We start from the raw sequence: 19,456 nt of genomic DNA, 5'->3' as shown, positions 1-19,456 counted from the left end.
GGGGGGGGGGGGCTGGAGTGATGGCTCAGTGGTTAAGAGTACTAGCTGCTCTTCCCAGCACCTGCCTGGCAGCTAACAACCATCCATAACTCCAGTTCCGGGGGCCCTATACCCTCCTCTGGCTCTGCCCACATATGTGGTACAATTACATACATGCAAGCAAAACATTAATACACACAAAATATTTTTTAAAAATTTTGATTTTTATGTGTATGAGCATTTTACGTGCATGTATGTATATGCACCATATGAGTGCAAAGTCTGTAGAGGCCAGAATAGAGTGGCGGATACCCTGGAACTCGAGTTAGGAACGCCACTAAGACAGGACACAGGTGCTGGGAACTGAACAAGGGTCCTTAACAACTGTACCATCTCTCCAGCCCCTAAAGCTCAGTTTTAACTCTGAAGTCCATCCATCTCCTTTTCCCACAGTTGAAATTTAAGTATTTCAGTTCTAGGTAACACAAATTTTAGGGAGTCCTCATGTTCTGCAAGACTAACCCACACCACTCTAGATGGCCCTTCTTGCTTTTAGTAGCTGCAAACTGGCATCTACATTGTCAGCTAATTACATAAACGTAGCAGAGCATTTTTTAATTCTCAAAGGGCTGAGAACCTAGCTCAGCAAGAGCATCTGTCTAGCATACAAAAACCCTGCATTCCATCCTCATCATCACTGAAAAAAAGAAAAAAACAACAGTAAACATGACAGACAAAAATAAAGTTATGGGCAAGCTGAAGAACATAGTTGTACTTCATTGCAGTGGGAAGCTTAATTCTTCACCCTAAATTCCAGCAAAAGGCAAACCCAGGGTCTAAAGACTTAGGTAGCTAAGGCAGCAATTCCCTGCTTTTTCAGACACTCCAATCTGGCTTTGACTAGGAGTCTCAGACACTCCAATCTGGCTTTGACTAGGAGTCAATAACTGAAGAATTCCCCAAAGTCAGGTCAGTACTCTCTATGGCAGAGGCTCCAGACAGAATTCAAGCAAGACAGTCATTGGATTCATGAGCTCTAGCCAAGGGAGAAGATACCCAGCAGAAGCACAGTTGCCGGTCCCAGAGATGACTTATCCTCCTCAACCCACAACTATGACAGAAAAAAAAAAAAAACAAAACAGTATGTACACATCAGTTCAAATTAGCAGATAGGAATTTAGGCCATGAATTTTCAAATGAAAGCCTAAATGTATATAAAATATGCACCACAAACACTGGCAACTAAGCAGCTAATCAAAGTGCCTATTTATTACCTGGCAAAAACCCCGAACAACTTATTTCTGAAAAACCATTCTGGAGGCAGGCAATGCTTATAATGTGTTTGTGCATGGAGATCAGAAGGCAACTTCAGGTGTCAGTCTTTGCCTTCTACCTTGAAGCAGGGTCTTTTTATATACTGCTTACGTCTGGCTAGTTGGCCTGTCTCTTCCAGGGATTCTTTGCCTCCCATCTTGTCACAGGAGGCACAGGATTACAGATGCACACTCCCACATACAGCTTTACATAGGTTCTGGGTATCCAAACCCCAGCCCTCATGCTTGCAAAACAAGCATTTTCACCCACTGAGGCATCTCCTCATCCCCATTCTGGATATTTGTACTAGGAACCAAAATCAGCTCCTTCACAGTGCTTTCTGAAACTTTATAGTACATTTTCATAGGTCTGTAGCCAACTTAAAATCAAACTTTTCAATAAACCCATAATGATGAAGTATAGCTAAAACAGCACTTGTGCCTATGCCAAGTGAAGTCTCTGGCCTGCCTAGCTCAATTCTGAAAATAAAACAAAGCCCAGCTCAGTGTTTGCAAATGTAAGCGTAGGGACTGGAGAGATGGCTCAGTGGTTAAGAGTGCATGCTGCCCTTGCAGAGGATGAGAGTCAGTTCCCAGCACCCATATCATGTGACTCACAGAGACCTGTAACTTCAGCTCCAGGGGATCTAACACCCTCTTCCTGCCTCTGTACACTACGTATACATAACCAAACACAGGCACACAAACACACACATAATTTAAAACTTGAAAAAAAAGAAAATATAAGCCTCAAAAAATGAAATACTGCTATTTAATTACTAAAATATTTTTATGGAAAAGCTGGGCATGATGGCACATGCTTTTAATCCTGGCACTCAGGAGGCAGAGGCAGGCAGATCTCTGTGACTTCGAGATCAGCCTAGTCTACATAGTAAGCTCCAGGACAGCTGGAGCTATAGGAAGACCCTGTCTCAAAAACACCAAAAATAAAAAGTAATTCTCAAAACACTTTGGAGGCTGCAGAGATGGCTCAGCCGCTAAGAGCACTGGCTATTCTTACAGAGGACCTGGGTTCAATTCCCAGCACCCACATGGTGACTAACAACTATCTGTAACTCCAGTTCCAAGGGAATCCAATACCTTCTTCTGACCACTGTAGGCACTGTATGACATGGTGCACTTATATGCAAGAAATACACTCATATAAAATAATCAAATTTTTTAAATAGATAATAAAATATTTTTATGGAAGCAAGGATGACTAGCAATCTGTCCTCAAGAGAAATACATAAGACATACTCAACAGCAGGCTCCCAAATGATTGATCCTTCCACAAAGTTACATGTGTCTTTTAAAAGTTGTTCAGTGTTGGGGCTGGAGAGATGGCTCAGTGGCTAAGAGCACTGGCTGCTCTTCCAGAGGACCTGGGTTCAATTCCCAGGACCCACAAGGTGGCTAACAACCATCCATTGCTCCAGTTCCAGGGGATCAGACACCCTCTTCTGGCCTCTTCGGGCTTTCCACGACACGGGTGCACTTAACATACATGTGGTTTGTAAAACACTCATACACATAAAATAAAAAATAAACCAAAAAAATTTGTTTGATGATTTTTATTTTGTGTATGAGTGTTTTACCTGCATGCATGTTAAGTGTACCTGTGTCATGCAATGCCCACAAAGACCAGAAGAGGGCATCATATCCCCCTGGAATTGGAGTTTGGGGCAGCTGAAAGACACCCTGTGGGTGCTGGGAATTGAACCAGGTCCTCTGCAAGAACAGTCAGTGCTCTTAGCTGCTGGGCCATCTCTCCAGGCCCAAGACCAAACAACTTTTAAAAGACACTTGTAACTTTGTGGAAGGATCAATCATTTGGGAACCTGCTGTTGAGTATGTCTTATATAGGAAGATAAATCATTTGTCATTTAGAAAATCTTCATCTTTAAAAAACCTACTTTGGGGCCGGGCATGGTGGCGCATGCCTTTAATCCCAGCACTTGGGAGGCAGAGGCAGGCGGATCTCTGTGAGTTCAAGGCCAGCCTGGTCTATATAGTGAGTTCCAGGACAGCTGCGGCTACAGGGAGACCCTGTCTCAAAAAGACCGAAAAAAAAAAAAACCACCTTCTTTGGCCATGCGTGATAGGTACACGCCTTTAATCCCAGGACTCAGGGGGCAGAAGCAGAGGCAGGAGCATCTCTAAAATGGCAGCCAACCTGGTCTACATAGTGAATTCCAGGCCATATGGAGCAACAAAGAGAGACCCCCAAAACAAAAGAGAAGCAACCCCCAACTTTGTAGTACATTTAGAAAGTAACACAGAAAGTGCACTAATTTTTTTAAAGTAGCACAGAAAATATACTAACAAAAAAGTTCTTATTTCAGGCAATGGTTTTGTCTTTAATACTTTTTTTTTTTTTAACTGCTTCTTGCTTAACAATGTTCAGAGTCTTCTGGCTGAAGCTCAAGTGCTTTCTTGGAGTTCTGTAGAAAATTCTTTAGGGAAAAAGCTTTTTAACAAGATATGCTATGGAATCCAATGGTCTAAATCTCACTTCTAAAAAGATAAGCTGTACATATCTTTAATTTCAAAACAAGTGCTAATATACAACAAACTTTTTATATTTTCATTCATAAAAAACAATTTCTAGCATTCAGAAAATACAGCAGTGGAAGAAATAAAGAGACACACTTTTCAGGTGGATTCTTTATGTATAACAACAGTTGAGTAGGCGGCAGTTTAATACAGATGGGAACAAACACAATCCATATAGAAACAGGATTGGGATGGGGGTGGGAAGGAAGATATATCAACCAACACAAATTTAGGTCTTTTGTGCATGCAACTCAACATCTGAATTTTCTTCACTTAAAAAAAACCAAACAAGGGTGCTTTAATAGGTATTTGTAAAGAAGGCTATAAAAGTATTGAAAAAATGTTAGCCTTCTATTTATAATACACACACACACACACACACACACACACACACACACACACACACCACTCACGAAAGGGACTGGGGGGGAGAGGTAGAAAGAGAGGGGATAGGTGGGCAGAGAAAAATTAATAATCCCCAAGCTAGGCTATCACAACAAATACTCCCTTACATATATAGACACAAAAATAACTTCACAACTTAGCTTTGAGGTACAATACCTTTGAGCTTTCAACTTGGGTGTATCCTGCTCATGCTCTTTCAGTATAAACAAATAGGATTTATGGAGTGGAATACATACTTGAAGAATTCCTTTAAAAAGAATCACAAGTTTCATTTTATATATACAACAAATTTTTAATTATGTACTGAAAATAAATTACAGGAAATAACTTTAAAATGCAACAGAAGACAAGTCACAATAAACATTCCCACTGAATTCCTTGGGGGGTGAGATTGCAGTGCTCAAGGAAGATAAATATCACAAATATATCAAAACTTCAAATTGTCTATGCATTCACACACGGACATGAGCCACAAACATTCCTTTCACATCGACTGTACTTATTAGCCTACCACAGAACCAGATTTTGCCATAAACTACAAAACTTTTAATACAAAATTGTATTTATATATTTATAATTCATATACATGCCCTATCTGTGATTTTTTAGAAAATAAAAGCTACACACTGTACAGACACTCTTAACTCATAGCTGTAGGCAACATTTTTGGATGGAATTTCTCCCCCAATAAAATTAATGGCATATTTTATGTACATGAAGGCTAAACTGCGAAAAGACAGTTCAGTTTCCCAGATATGCATCTCCTTTTAGGGCAGGTTTATAAATTTAAAAAGGCAAGACAAATGTACACCTTGGAATTACCTTCTTAGCTACAAGAGTAGTCGTGTGATTTTTGTGAAGTTTCTGATACATGCATTTATGTAATACTGGCATTGAAGGCAGTAAAGCAATATACACTTTTAATGTAGTGGCTCAATAAAGGCTTCATTGTCATTCCAATCTGATTCTTGATACAATGATTCATAAATTCTCTAAAAATTAAAATTTCAATGGGACACTATATTAAAGAGACTCTAAATAGATTTCTTAAAATATTTCCCTGAAATATCCTTTTACATAAGACAAATTTTACTAACATTAGATTAAGTAAAAAGAAAAGAATTAAACATGGCACAAACGTGCATGATAAAGTAATGATCCTCAGCCAATCTCCAGGTCTAAGGAAACATTAAAAGAATGCTTAAAACCAACAAACAATTTTCACACTCTGTGGCAGCCATCTGTGAAGCCAGTTATACTAAACTACTTCTACAGTTGATTGTAAACTTTGGTTTATTTTTATTTGAGTTCTCATTGTACAGCAAGCATGAAAAAAGGGAGAGTGGAGTCCATGAGGAGATGAACTGTCAGTCTGTCTTTAATCGGGCATGATGAGACACCTGGTCAGTCAGGCCTGCTTTGATAGAGTTTGTTACAGACTGCCTTATGTTTTCCTCCATCAAATTATCACCCAGGGGCTTCAATACCTGTGGTATGAGAAATGTGCAAAACAAACAAAGGCATGAGGTAAAAAAAGAGTTACATAGAAAAACAGATATAAAAATTCAATTCAAATCAATGACAAAAATAACCAGGAATGTGAGAAATAAAAAGATGCTTCTCCCAAAGAAAAGTATGACTACAAATAATGTAGTTAGACATTTTATAATGCAACAAAAATTACTTTCCTCTTATTCAAACCATTTACAAATCCTATGAGATGGATGTGCAATTCCATACCCTATATGCAGCATCAAATCTGGTATGTATACAGCATTTATGCAGACCGGCCCAGACGGTCCTGCTTATTGTCCTACATGTGTAAGTGTGAACACTTCAGATAGAGAAAAAAGTTAAAAATACTGTCTAATTTTTCTTCTTATTATTGTTGGATGACAGTCTCTGTCGCTGTGCTGATGAAAGAGCACGATGAATCATTCGACGTCTAACAACTTCAAACAGTTTGGAAAACACCTAAAACATGGAGTGATTTGTTAGGAAAATGTCTTGAAGCTAAAGAGTTTAAAACTACAAGATTTCAGACTTTGTAGGTTTCTCACCTTCCTGGGACTCCTCTGAAGCAAAAAGAGAGAGAGAAATGCAAAGAAATTTAGACAGTGTTTGCTAAGCACAGCACAGGTCTTCTTTGACTAGGGACCAACTTACCTCACTATACTACACTGAAAATAATTTCACACATCTTAGATTCTTCCATGAAACTGTTTTCTAATAATGGCACCTCTGGAATCAATGTTAACAGAAGAGTATGTTTCAAAAGAAGACATTGTAGAATACTGAAATTCATGTTGTAGAAGATAGTAATGATTCAAAAGTTTTAAGTGCCTCATTTTTTTAAACAGTGTGGTGACAGCTATCTTCTATTAGAAGACATCAGAAGACAATGAAGTAAGATTTCTAAGAGATAAAAATTTAAACACAAGAGTGAAGGTGCCATCAGATCCCCTGGAGCCAAAGGTAGAAGTCACCTGACGTAGGTACTGGGAACCCAACTCAGGTCCTCTGCAAGAACAGGATTCTCTATTAACTATTGAGCCATTTCTCCAGCCCCAATAAGGTTACTTTTCAGAAAAGGAAAATACTAAAATTAATGTAGTAAGTTGCTTTATAAAGTAATAATGACATTAGTACAAGTAAATACCTAATCAACTTTCTTCAAAAAAAAACTTCAGTCTTTGAACTGAAAGCCAAAACAAACTTGAACCTACATATCCCAAATATTAAAAGTGACTAATACCTCACTGGCCCACAAACAGCATATGAAAATGCCCATCTACTGCTCATCAGTAATAACTGCAGTTTTCATTTTGGTCCTTGATATGATAACATGATCTTCAAATACTTAATGAGGATAATTTTCCTAAATGGAATTACCTGTACATAAGCAGTTCCAGTGGTGAATATATATAACAGCTTTCCTGAATAGATAGTTGGTGGGCAAGAGATCACAGCCTGACTTTGAATTCTAGCTTGACATAAAAGATTAAGAGTGATGCTGGTTTCTCTGCTTGTAATGTTCTGCTTCATTCATTGTGTTTCCATGGAAGAGATAGCAAATGTTCTTTGGAAGGAAATCTCCGTGGAACTGTTCCTTGGAGTACAGCAATAAACTGCCACTATCTTCATGGAAGATAACGAAGGCCTATCATCCAATATTTCCTCTACATTGTTTGCTACTAAAACTGGTTATAAGAAATTTCACTTTCAACCCCAAAGCACTGGCTATACTGCCAAACTTCTTTTCCTTAGTTTTAAATATGTTCGTTGATAATATTTCTTTTCTCAAAGAAAATCTACCCCTGCCCACTATTGGGAAATAATCACTGGGCTCATACTGAGAATCAAATATATCACAGATTGTGGCTAATCAAAGTAAATCAATTATGACTAAAGAAAACCAAACCTTCAGTTAAAATAGATTCTACATCCAAAACAACAGAAAACAGCCTTTTGTTGTTCCTCATGTAACGGAAATAGTCACACAAATCTATAAGGTAGGAAGTAGAGGCTAGGAGTCACAGGCAAAATGAGATTAGTCACTGTAAAACCAAAAGACAGATACCAACCTGTTCCCAAAGTGTTTCGGCAATCTGATCAATCATTGTTCCAATTTCTCTGAACTCCCCAGAGTACTTAACATAGGCCCAAGTACAAAGGGACGTCAGTGCTAGCCCCATGACAAGGTTACACAAGACGGCTATAGAGTTCAGGCCAATGAAGCCAGTCAGTCCTGAGATTATGTACATAGCAAACATGACTGCAAACAGTGTGGCAGGAGTACGAGCAGCATAGAAGATATTTTTGCCGTCATTGTGCTTTATAAAATTTGCATAGGTTTCTTCAATTTCAGCTTCAAGCTGGTCCTGATAATGACGGCAGAACTCCTCTCCACCCATTTTTTTCACAGAACGAAACTGTTTAAGCGCCACTTCCTTGAGATCCAGGTGTTTTCGTTCCAGATCTGAAGGTGCAATGTAAGGCTTATCACCACCACATACCTGTTTAAGCCAATCACAGTAAGAGAGAGATTACATGCTAAAAGTAACACTTTCACAGGAGGATCTTCGTGAGTTCAAGGCCAGCCTGGTCTACATAGTGAGTTCCAGGACAGCTGGGGCTACAGGGAGACCCTATCTCAAAAAGACCAAAAAAAAAGTAACACTTGAAAGAAGTTCCTGCTCACAGATTTTAGTCTCGATAAAAATCAAACCACTTCCATGGCTCAGTTTTAAATCTGATTATAGTAACTCATAAGTAATCATATCCTATTAATTCTTATGTGGTTTTTTTTGTTTTGTTTTGTTTTGTTTTGTTTGGTCTTTTTGAGACAGGGTCTCCCCAGCCCCAGCTGTCCTGGAACTCACTATGTAGACCAGGCTGGCCTTGAACTCACAGAGATCCGCCTGCCTCTGCCTCCCGAGTGCTGGGATTAAAGGCGTGTGCCACCACTTAATTCTTATGTTTAACTGTCTCAATCAAGTAATTTTCTAAATATGACTAAACCACTAAAAATGAAGTCATGGTATTTACACTGCCCTTTCTGACTTCTCTTGATCCACTAACAAGCCAAAATAGCACAGCAGATGACTGCCAAGGGAGTAGATAAAAAAAAGCTCATAACACGGTACTTCAACAGTTGAGCAAGCTTAGTGCAGAAACTGCTACTGACCTTTAAGTTAAAGCTACTTCCACCATAGGCTGATCAGAGCATTCTGAATTAAACGTCAGAACTTGTACCAGTGGAGTTCTTGCATGAACTCTGCATGCTAGCCATGTGAATTATTCTCTTATAGCTTATTCCAGCAGAGATAGTAAAGAACAGAATGGAATGTGACAATATATAAATAAATAAAAAAAAAAACTATCCTCTTGCACTAAGTTTAGATATTATTTACAAACCTGTTCCATACTTTTACAGTAGATATCTCTTGCACCTGCTACTGCAGCAAGGTTATTAGCCTCAGCTGTTGCCTGAAAGATGAAATTAAATAAACCATTTACTATGGAAAAAAATTCTATGACTATAAATTCTTATTAACATAATAAATTATATAGAACTAATAAATCTGAAAATGAACAGGAAACTATCAACTTCTAGTTTTCCTTTCCTCTGGAAGGGTGGATCGGCACTAAGGATATGACCAGGCTTAATGAGAATACTGCCTGATTTCATTTTGTGGAGGTTCATGCTAACATAGGCTGAGAAAATCGACAAAAATAAAGAGATGCATCCTAAAATGTCCTGAGCCCTGGGAATCAAGAATTCTTTGTATGAACAAACAACAACCAGATTCACATAAGAGTTTTCAAAAACACAAAGCTGAGCCAGGCATGGTGGCGCACGACTTTGATCTCGGCACTTGAGAGGCAGAGGCAGGTGGATCTCTGTGAGATCCAGACCAGCCTGGTCTACATAGTGAGTGCCAGGCCAGCTGAGGCTACAGAGACCCTGTCTAGCTATCTAGAGGAAATAATCATCATCATCAAAAGTCAAACACACAAAGCTATTTCTTGCATGAGCTTTAAAATTTTAAAATATAGAAAAATTTTAAAATAGAAAATGAATTAAAATAATAATGTCCCCAAAGAAAACACACACACACACATGCCTATCTGCATTAGAACAGCTCATTACAATCAAATGAAAATAAGCACTATTTCAAGTAGCATCCCTTTATCAGTGACTAGAGGACAAAAGCAGTCTAGTTCGCTAAACCATCTTATGCAAAAGAAACTTTTGTACACTTCTAGCATCTGAAGATAAGGTACCAAGGACTCATTTCTAGTGGCCTATACATGTTCAAGATCTACAATTTGCATTTACAAAAAAAAAAAAAAATCCATCTGCAAACTTTAGAATTCAAGTCCCTCCATCTTTAGCATCCCTAACCTAAGATTTTCATTCTCCTTCAAAAACATATACAACCCCCAACCTTTCCCTACCACCCCCCATTTCATGCTCTACCTGAAGCATGGACTTTGGATGTGGTAGCTCCTCTCCTTGATAAATTTTAATGTAAGCCTTAAAAGACAGAAGATTCACTGCTGTGTTAGGCAATCTGACTGTCACATGCCCAAAGAAAAATCATTCCACACTAGAAACAGTTCACTCCAGTAAAATGCTCAAGGCCTTAAATCCCACACCCTCTCTGTACAACAAACTTAACCCTGCTCTTATTATCAAAATATATGCTGTTAAATAATATCACAGAACTATTCCTAAATATAATTCCTACTTATCTAAAAGTTATACCCTCAATTTTTAAGGTAAAATGCCATCTACTTATGAAATCTGTAATTCTCTGCTCTCAATGTTTCAAGTACATGTTTTAAAAAAAAAAAAGCTTTAACCCAGTATTTTACTTTAAATACTCCAACTCAAGGAGAAAAGAAAAACAAACTGAATTTGTATTAAAGAGTAAGAAAATGAGAGTTCTATGATATCCATACAAGTCTTTCATCTCTATTCTGACTCAATTATTAAACAAATATAGCATGAAAAGTTATCAAATATCTAATGAGTATACGAAGATATATTCTTAGTTAACTGTATTTTCCTTCCCATCTACCTTTAACTACTATTAACAAAACAGCTCTCTACAGTGATCTTGTTTTGATAGGAAAGGCTGAAAACAGCAACAGAGAAAACTCCATAAGAAATTTACCTAGACTCAAAAACCAGTATGGATTTTTATTAGTCCTCAGAACTCTAAAAGCAAGACTTTTGTGAGAACTTAGGGTACAGAATTTTGCAGCCAGTTTCTACTATCATTCACAAATGAAAGAGTCCTCTCTCCACAACAAAGATGAGAGTAACACTACTGTCTAGAAGGCAGTCTGCTATGGCCTTTTTGAAAAAGATTAAGTTGTGTATGTGTTGAGTGTCTATGTCTGTCTGAGTGTATGTGCACATGGAGAGGGTGTGCATGCCTATATGCCCATGTGATAGGAAGAAGGGGTCAGGGGTCAAGTTCTTCTCTCATGCTCACATTTTCTCAGCTAGGCAGGAAGCCAGCAAGTCCCAGCAATCTTCCAGTCTCTTTGTACCTCAGAGCTGGTTACAGGTGTACATGGGATGCCCAGTTTGCTACCTGGGTACTAGGATCTGAATTCTGGTCCTCATGACTGCACAGCAAGCACTCTTAACCACAGAACCACCTCTAGCTCCTGCTATAACTTTTTAAACATCCTTATACAATGATGTATTGATTAAAAGCAGAAAAATAAAATTTTTTGCTTAAAAATAAATTTCTTGTACATAAACAAGTTTTAGGTTGACTACATTTCTTATCTTAAGACAAAGCCATTTAGTTTACAAGTTCACCTACCTTAAAATACTCTACAAGATCTCTACAAGTGACTTTAGATCCACTTATCTCTTTCTCAACCAAATTTTCAGGAGCAAGCAGCAATGGGACCAGATTTCGAAGCTCTCGTTTAAAGTCTTCATCAATATCTGGTGGACACGAAATTGGTCAACATTTTAAAAATAAAAATAAAGACATCTTCATTAATATGATTTCATAAGATCTTTTTTATGAAGTAAAACTATAGTATTACTTAGGCTCATTTTTCTATAAACTTCATCTAAATATGCCCTATCTCCTAAGGAAAGACTCCCTATTACTCTACTACTCCATTTCCCCATTCCCCCATAATTCTTCCAGCTCATACTGTGGATGGCCAAAACAAACTCTACAGTAAGCATTAAATAAAATATCCTCTTCAAAGAATACAGTGTCTTCAAATCATACAAGACACTCTATTAAATTTCAATTTAAATTTTAATTTAATTTGAATACTGTTTTTTAGTTATAGTGTAAATTATAACAATCTCAAGCCTTTTGCCATCACATTCAAAATCACCCTGAAACCCACACGCAACCAAAAAAAAAAAAAAAACTAAAAGAAATTTAAATCTGATTCCAACAATTTGATAAAACGGTAGTTTTTTTTTTTTAAACAAACTGCAGTCAACTGAAAACACTGAAATGCTCTCAACCTTTAAAAAGACATCAGTCCTCAGCAAGACTACATTATAAAATGTTAATCAAGATGCTAAGCAGTGGCAACCAAGCCAAATGAAAACCAGAAACAGCACAGAGAGCATTATAATCACATCGTAATCACTGCATCCAGATGTTCTCTTACTAATATAAGGAAACGTAAAGAAATATGTTCTTTCTAAAACAAAACAAAACATAAAACCCTTTAGCCACTGAACAGTAAGTATCGGTTTTAACACAAATAGGAATTCCCACCTTTCAGTCTCCCATCAAAACTGGGATTAGTTGCAACTTTAAGACCAGGATGTGGTAAAAGGAAGCAACCAAGATTTGAGAAACAATTGTGAATGTGCTTCCTTACATTCTGTAGCTCTTCATGCTGATTTTGTTTTACCTGGAGGCAGAAAGAGAGTAAAGTTGTAAAGAGATTTTTTTTTTTAATTTAAAAAAGATACATATATATTCACAAACACTTCAGGCTACTCCAGAGGGCAGTTTGGGCAAGTTTTTCTTTGCTTTTTTTTTTTTTTTTTTTTTTTTAATTAACAATTACCAAAAGTCTATTTCTGATTATGTTGATAAGCCAGAAAGGCATTTTTTCCCTAAGTCAACTGAGATATCAAATAATACAGTTAATCGTAATAACTAATGTTTGAATAATAAGTTGTAATTGTGATTCAGAAACCAATAAGTAATTTGCCTTTAAAGTACTTATAATGTCAAAACAAAACAAGGCCCAAAAAGTAAAATATTAAGTTGTCTTAAAAAGATAGTCACTGAGCAAAGTAAGAACTACACTCAAATCAAAAAGCCCCAGTGCAGTGGGCATGCTAGAGATGGCTCAGTAGTTAAGAGCATTTACTGTTCTTGCAGAGGACCTGAGCTCAATCCCCAATAGTTACATCAGGTGGCTCACAACTGCCTATAACTCCAGCTCCAGAGGTTTCTGACACCTCTGTCCTCAGAAGATACCTGTACTCATGGGCACATACTATACTACACACACACACACACACACAATTTACAAGAATAGTTTTTAAATTTTGTGTATGAGTATATTGTCTGCATGCATTTAAGTGCACCTCTGTCATGCAATGCCCAAGGAAGTCAGAAGGGGCATCAGATCTCCTGAAACTGGAGTTACAGACAGTTGTTAGCTGCTATGTGGATGCTAGCAATCGAACCCAGGTCCTCTGCAAGAGCAGAGTGCTCTCTAACAGCTGAGCTATCTTTCTAGCCCATAAGAATATTTTTTTAAAAAGCTCCAAAGTTTTTTTTAAAGCTTTTGTAGTTCAAAAGACCTTAGGACTTCAGTGTTCACTGCATAATTATCAATTACTTATGTTAATTATCAGAGCTTTGAAGAGAGATTACCATGTATTTTCTGAAAGAAAATCTTTTTTATTGTTATTTTATGTGTATGAGTGTACTGCCTGTATGTATGTGAGTGCACCCATGTTGTGCAATGCCGCAGAGGTCAGAAGAGAGCTTCGGATTCTCCTGAAACTGGAGTTAAGGACGATTCATAGCTGCCATGTGGGTGCTGGGAATCAAACCCGGGTCCTCTGCAAGTCAGTACTCTTAACCGCTGAACCCTCTCTCCAGCCCCAAATGTATTATGCTGGGCATGGTGGTGCATGTCTGTAGTCCCAACACTTGGGAGGCAGAGGCATGTAAGTTCAAGGCCAGCCTGGTCTACATAGTGAGTTCCAGGCCAGCTGGGACTACAGGGAGACCTTGTTTCATAAAGACAAAAAAAAAAAAAAAATTGTTACATTTTATTTATTTTGTGCATTCACGCATGTGCATGTTTATGTGCATGTGCGTGTGTGTATTTGTACATCTCTGTGGGCATGCTCATGCCATTGCACATGGATGGAGGTTTCTCTTTCTACCACATGGCTCCCAGGGATGGAACTCAGGTCATCAGGCTTAGAGGCAAGCAACTTTAACCTGCTGAGCCATCTTGCCAGCCCACGGAAGAAAATCTTAAACTAAAGAGATATTTTTAATTACAAGTATGTCTAGATATTAAATTCACATACTCTTACAAATATCCTTTTCAAATGCCATTCAACAAAACATGCACTGGAGCTGGAGAGATGGTTCAATAGTTAAGAGCACTGGCTGCTCTTACAGAGGACCCAGGTTCAATTCCCAGCACCCACATAGTGGCTAACCACCATCCTTAACTCCAGTTCCAGGGGAATCTAACACCCTCTTCTGATCTCCGTGGACAATGCACAATATAGACGCACTTACACACATGCAAGCCATATACTCATACACATAAAAATAATGTTTTAAAAATGCATTATTCATAATTAAAACCTGGAACTACCTAAATCTCCAAAAGGATGAAAAAGAAGCTGTCTATTCAGTATAACAATGTACAATAATGAGAATAAATTAAACTCAAATGTAACATGGTTTAATCTCCTAAATAAAATACTGAACAAACAAGACGCAAAGAAATCATTCTGTGTGTGATTCTATTCATATGAAGTACAAATGCAAAGCTTGTTAAAAGTGGTAGGCAGAGGTTTTAGGGCTAAGTATTAGGGAAGTGGGTGATTTGGGGTGCCAGTTAGACATTTATACTCATTTTACAAATGCATCAAGCTGCACACTTATGATTTGAGGAATTCTGTGACTGCACACAGCACTTAAATAACAAGTTTAAGATCTTGTCTTTGAGGTACATAACTCAAAGTTTGGTTAGTATGTACGATGCTTGCTATAAGTCAATTTTTTTCTAAATAATCAGAAAAAAAAGATAACTACATCAAGGGTCTGAAATAATCCAAGAAATTAATCTCCTTCTAGGAATAACAAAATCATACTGTACTCCAAGTATTTGAATGTGGTTGAAAAATAAAATGTACTATACCACAGTCAGACAAAAATCCCGACTCTACCATATAAACAAAATAATCTCTATGTCTCTTCTGGAGGTGGAGATGATAGTCTGGAAATACTCGAACTGCAGTTTTCTCGAGTTACCCACAGGAAGGGTAACTTTAGGAATAAAGGATCATGCTCTTGTTCATTAGCTTATTTCCCAGGAATACCTTTATAAAACATATTGCTTAGGAGTGACGCTATTTGAGTCTTTAAAAAAAAAAAAAAAAAAAAGATCCAAGAGATGGTTTTCTGCTGATAAAACCTCAGTTTGATCTCTAAAACTGATGTAAAGGTAGAGTGAATCAACTCCACAAAGTTGTCCTCTGACTGCCACGTGTACCATGTACTCCCACACATACATCATATATACAAACACAATAATAAACTAGTCTCCTTCAAAAAACATAAGTCTTTTGAATAATTATTTTCCGAGACATAGCTTACAGAGAAATACTTTGTTCTTTAATTTTGACTTTAGGCATTGTCTCCTTTGACAAGAGTACAACCAATTTCTTCCTCATCAATTATGGAGCATCCATCACCTGTATACTCTGGGACAGCTCCCTTGACAGTGGTTCTCCAGTGCCATCCAGACAGCCCAGCCTTTGCCCCGCTTGGTATATATGCTCTCCTCTCCAGGAAACAGGGCTTACCTGCAATCTCTTTTCAAGGAATTGTCTTCCACCTTCTAAACCATATGAATGTTCATAAGGATAACTCCAGTCTCGAATCAGGAACATTAATGTCTACACACACAAAAAAAATATAAAACACTTCTTACAATCTTAAGAAATCTTAACAAAAATCACAAGTTTATTGAGAACTCTCTTCATTCCATAAATAATCCTTATCAACGTTATAGTAATCAAGCTAGGAATGTAGCTCAGTGGGTTGAGTACATGGCTATCATTCATGAGACCTAGGTCCAATCCCCAGCACCAAAAATTGTAAAAAAAAAAAAAAGTTAATATATTCTTCATGATTATAATCAAGGACCCACCTAAAGGAACATCATTCTCAGCCACTACACTAACTAATCTCAATTTGAGAACTTTAGCACATATAAGAAGTCATCCAAGCTGGGCGTGGTGGTGCACGCCTTTAATCCCAGCACTCAGGAGGCAGAGGCAGGCAGTTTTCTGTTGAGTTCAAGGCCAGACTGGTCTACAAAGTGAGTTCCGAGACAGCTGGGGCTACAGAGAGACCCTGTCTCAAAAAGACCAAAAAAAAAAAAAAAAGAAATCATCCAAATAATGATACAGAGCACTAAAAATGAACAAAAAGCATTATAAGAAATTTAAATCCTAATTTTAAATCAAATTGTATAAATAAAACAACTAAGTATAGACAAATTACAGATTTGGTATTAAAGAGGCCATTTCACAGTATGTTTTCTGCATACAGTGTTTAATTTCTCACACTGCTGACCTTTTGAGCCAGATAATCCTCACTTGTACAACACTGCCCTGTGCACTGCAGCAAAGTATTTCTGGCCTCTATTTACTACATGCAAGTAGCATTAACCTCCCCTAAAAACTGACAGAAATTTCTCCAGACATCAGCATGTCTCCTAGGTAGCAAAATTATCCTAGGTCAGAAAAACTGATATAAGCCAAATGTAGTATAGTTCACCCATATACACACAATAAAGCTATAACCTGCCCAACTATTTCATAAATGTGATCTCCTAACACAGAAGAGCCGGTAAGCGCGAGGGAGAATTCATGTAAATCCACGATCTTCTAATCACTAGCAATGCCAGCATACAAGAACTCACATACTGGCAGGCAAACAAGGCAGTTACTCACCCACTCACTGCAACTGACTCAGCAGTATTAATGAAATTTGCAAATTATAGTTGCTTCAAAAAATAACTTTTCCACAAGAAATAAAGAATAGCAGGAAGACTAACTTCAACTTGCAATACATCACAGAAAAGAAATGTAGTATTTTACAGTAGTTTATCATATACAAAAGAAATCTGACACACTGTCTTAAATTCTCCACTGTCTTAAGTTTTGGAATTAAATAACATCTAATTAACAGAAACATCACCCGCCTCAGTAAAAGTATTAAAACTTAATCTAGATTCACTTGTTTTATTTCCTAGTCTGTTGGGCTTTGACTAGTAGTAAGCTGATAATGAAATTACCAGGAGTTAATTTCAACTCCAATGCTACAAATGAATTTGTAATATCCTTGTGGCTTGACAGCTTCTCACAGATACTTTTTATTTTATTTTTTGTCTTTTTGAGACAGGGTCTCCCTGTAGCCCCAGCTGTCCTGGAACTCACTATGGAGAGCAGGCTAGCCTCGAACTCACAGAGATCCGCCTGTCTCTTCCTCCCAAGTGCTGGGATTAAAGGCATGCAGATACATTTTTAAAGTGATAAAACACTTACCTGAAATGGTTTCTGGTAGATTTCTTCCATAGCAAGTCTTCCATATTCTGTAAATAACTATTAAATGAAGTTATTTAAAATAATGCCCCCAAGGAGACTGAAAGAAGACATTTATAAAACTATTCTATAACAGAGCACCAGATATCAGTCTTTGGAAGGTCAATCATTTCATTGGCTAATACACTGAGTATATACAGAAGCTCTCTCTAACTAAGAAATCTACATTAGCTTAAAACCACATAACATTCAAAAATATTACAGGTTTACAAAAAGGAATTTATAATAGAGTAAGCATTAAATTCAAAGTATTTGGCATATATTCTTTAAGACATACTTGCAAGTGTTGAAGATCATCTTCTTGAATATTCTGGGACAAATTATATACCTGTTGAAATAAAATTTGTTCTGTTTTTATTAGTGTCATTTTGATTACCTAGTTTATATATAAATTTCCTTATAGAAATAATTATTTTAAACCTCAGCACAAATTAGTCACTTAGCCACTATCTTAACCAGTGGTATATGGAAAGCACTTTCTTAATAAAAGGGAAGCAGGGATGGTAAAATGAGTAAAATTCATGAATACATACATATTCATGGCCTAAAGGTACCAGAGATTTTTTTTAAGTGTATTTTTCAGTTTCTTTTCCTCCTCCTAACCTTCTCAGTTTCTTTAACATTATATCATGGTCATTTTTAAAAAGGAAAAGAAAGTTGAAGCCAGGTGCAGTGATGCACTCCAGTCCTGTCATTCCAACATCTGGAAAGTGGAGGCAGAAGAATCAGACTGAGTTCAAAGTCAGCCTGGACTACATAGTAAGTTCAAGACCAAGTTTTAAAAAGGGGATGGGGTGGGGGGTGAAGGTTGTTTTGACACACTCGTTTTCTAAGATGGTAAATATGAGAAACGTGAGATTTTTTTTTTGCAAAGTGAATGTCCCTGTTACAGAATGTATATTCATTCAACGGGTTCTGGGTTGTTTGGTTGGTTATTTGGTTAGTTTGGTGTTTTTTGTGAAAGGATCTTCCTATGTAGCCTAGGCTGGCCTTAAACTTGTAATTCTCCTCCCTTTCTAAGTGCTAGAATTTCAGAGTGCTACAATTACCAGCATGCATCTTTTTTACTTGAATTTGTCAACCCCAACATGAGAATTTTACCAGCCTGTACAAACTAGTAGAAATAGCAGCAGATGGCACTACTACCCTTTCTACAATTTTTGGAGACTTTCCAAGACACACAGACAGAACAAATAATGGTGGCTCTCTAAGAATTCTCAGCAAATAAAAACTGGAGAAAAGATTTGTTAACTCTAGTCCAGATGACAGGGCTTTAGAAAAGAACCTAGGCAGCTACTCAGAGTGCTCTCCTAAGACAAAACAGTATCTAAGCAAATATAGTTGTTCCAAAGAGGAACAATTTGTTCTAACAACAAATAGGTGATAATCTAGATAAACTTGAGAAATCAAGAATATAAATATCAGGCTGGAGAGACAGTTGAGCGGTTAAGAACACTGAGTACTCTTGCAAAGGACGGGGGTTCAATTCCCAGCACCCACACGGCAACTAACAACCACCCATAACTCTAGCTCTAGGGGATCCGACACCTTCTTCTGACCTCTATGGGTACTGTACAACACAGGTGTACTTGCACACATGCAGGCAATACATTTATACACATAAAATAAAATATTTAAAAAAAAAAAAGAAAGAAAAAGAAAGAAAGCACAGCCGGGCGTGGTGGTGCATGCCTGTGGTCCCAGCACTTGGGAGGTAGAGGCAGGTGGATCTCTGTGAGTTCAAGGCCAGCCTGGTCTACATAGTGAGTTCCAGGATAGCTGGGGCTACAGGGAGACCCTGCTTCAAAAAGACAAA

General features: G+C 37.5%; 1 protein-coding gene across 4 annotated transcripts in view; it reads right to left on the bottom strand.

Annotated features, from left to right (window-relative positions):
• Positions 1-3,944: 3,944 nt before the first annotated feature.
• Positions 3,945-19,456, bottom strand: part of Atl2 (atlastin GTPase 2) — a 50,525-nt gene continuing 35,013 nt past the window's right edge. For 2 of the 4 annotated variants that reach the window (XM_008831529.2, XM_029562745.1), the window contains 9 exons: positions 17,918-17,968; positions 17,584-17,640; positions 15,835-15,927; positions 12,533-12,671; positions 11,600-11,727; positions 10,237-10,293; positions 9,171-9,242; positions 7,838-8,269; positions 3,945-5,740 (listed from right to left, as the gene is read on the bottom strand). In XM_008831529.2, the coding sequence (XP_008829751.1) occupies positions 5,621-5,740; positions 7,838-8,269; positions 9,171-9,242; positions 10,237-10,293; positions 11,600-11,727; positions 12,533-12,671; positions 15,835-15,927; positions 17,584-17,640; positions 17,918-17,968 (1,149 nt within the window). In that variant the 3' untranslated portion in view covers positions 3,945-5,620. Of the gene's footprint in view, positions 6,228-6,313; positions 6,329-7,837; positions 8,270-9,170; positions 9,243-10,236; positions 10,294-11,599; positions 11,728-12,532; positions 12,672-15,834; positions 15,928-17,583; positions 17,641-17,917; positions 17,969-19,456 lie in introns of all 4 variants that reach the window. The other 2 variants (XM_029562744.1, XM_029562743.1) reach the window with 2 other exon arrangements.

Source organism: Nannospalax galili, unplaced genomic scaffold (assembly GCF_000622305.1).
Source record: "Nannospalax galili isolate Female #2095 unplaced genomic scaffold, S.galili_v1.0 scaffold1735, whole genome shotgun sequence".
Classification (NCBI taxonomy): Eukaryota; Metazoa; Chordata; class Mammalia; order Rodentia; family Spalacidae; genus Nannospalax; species Nannospalax galili.
Note: the sequence above shows the minus strand (reverse complement) of the source record. Positions and strands in the feature narration are given on the sequence as shown.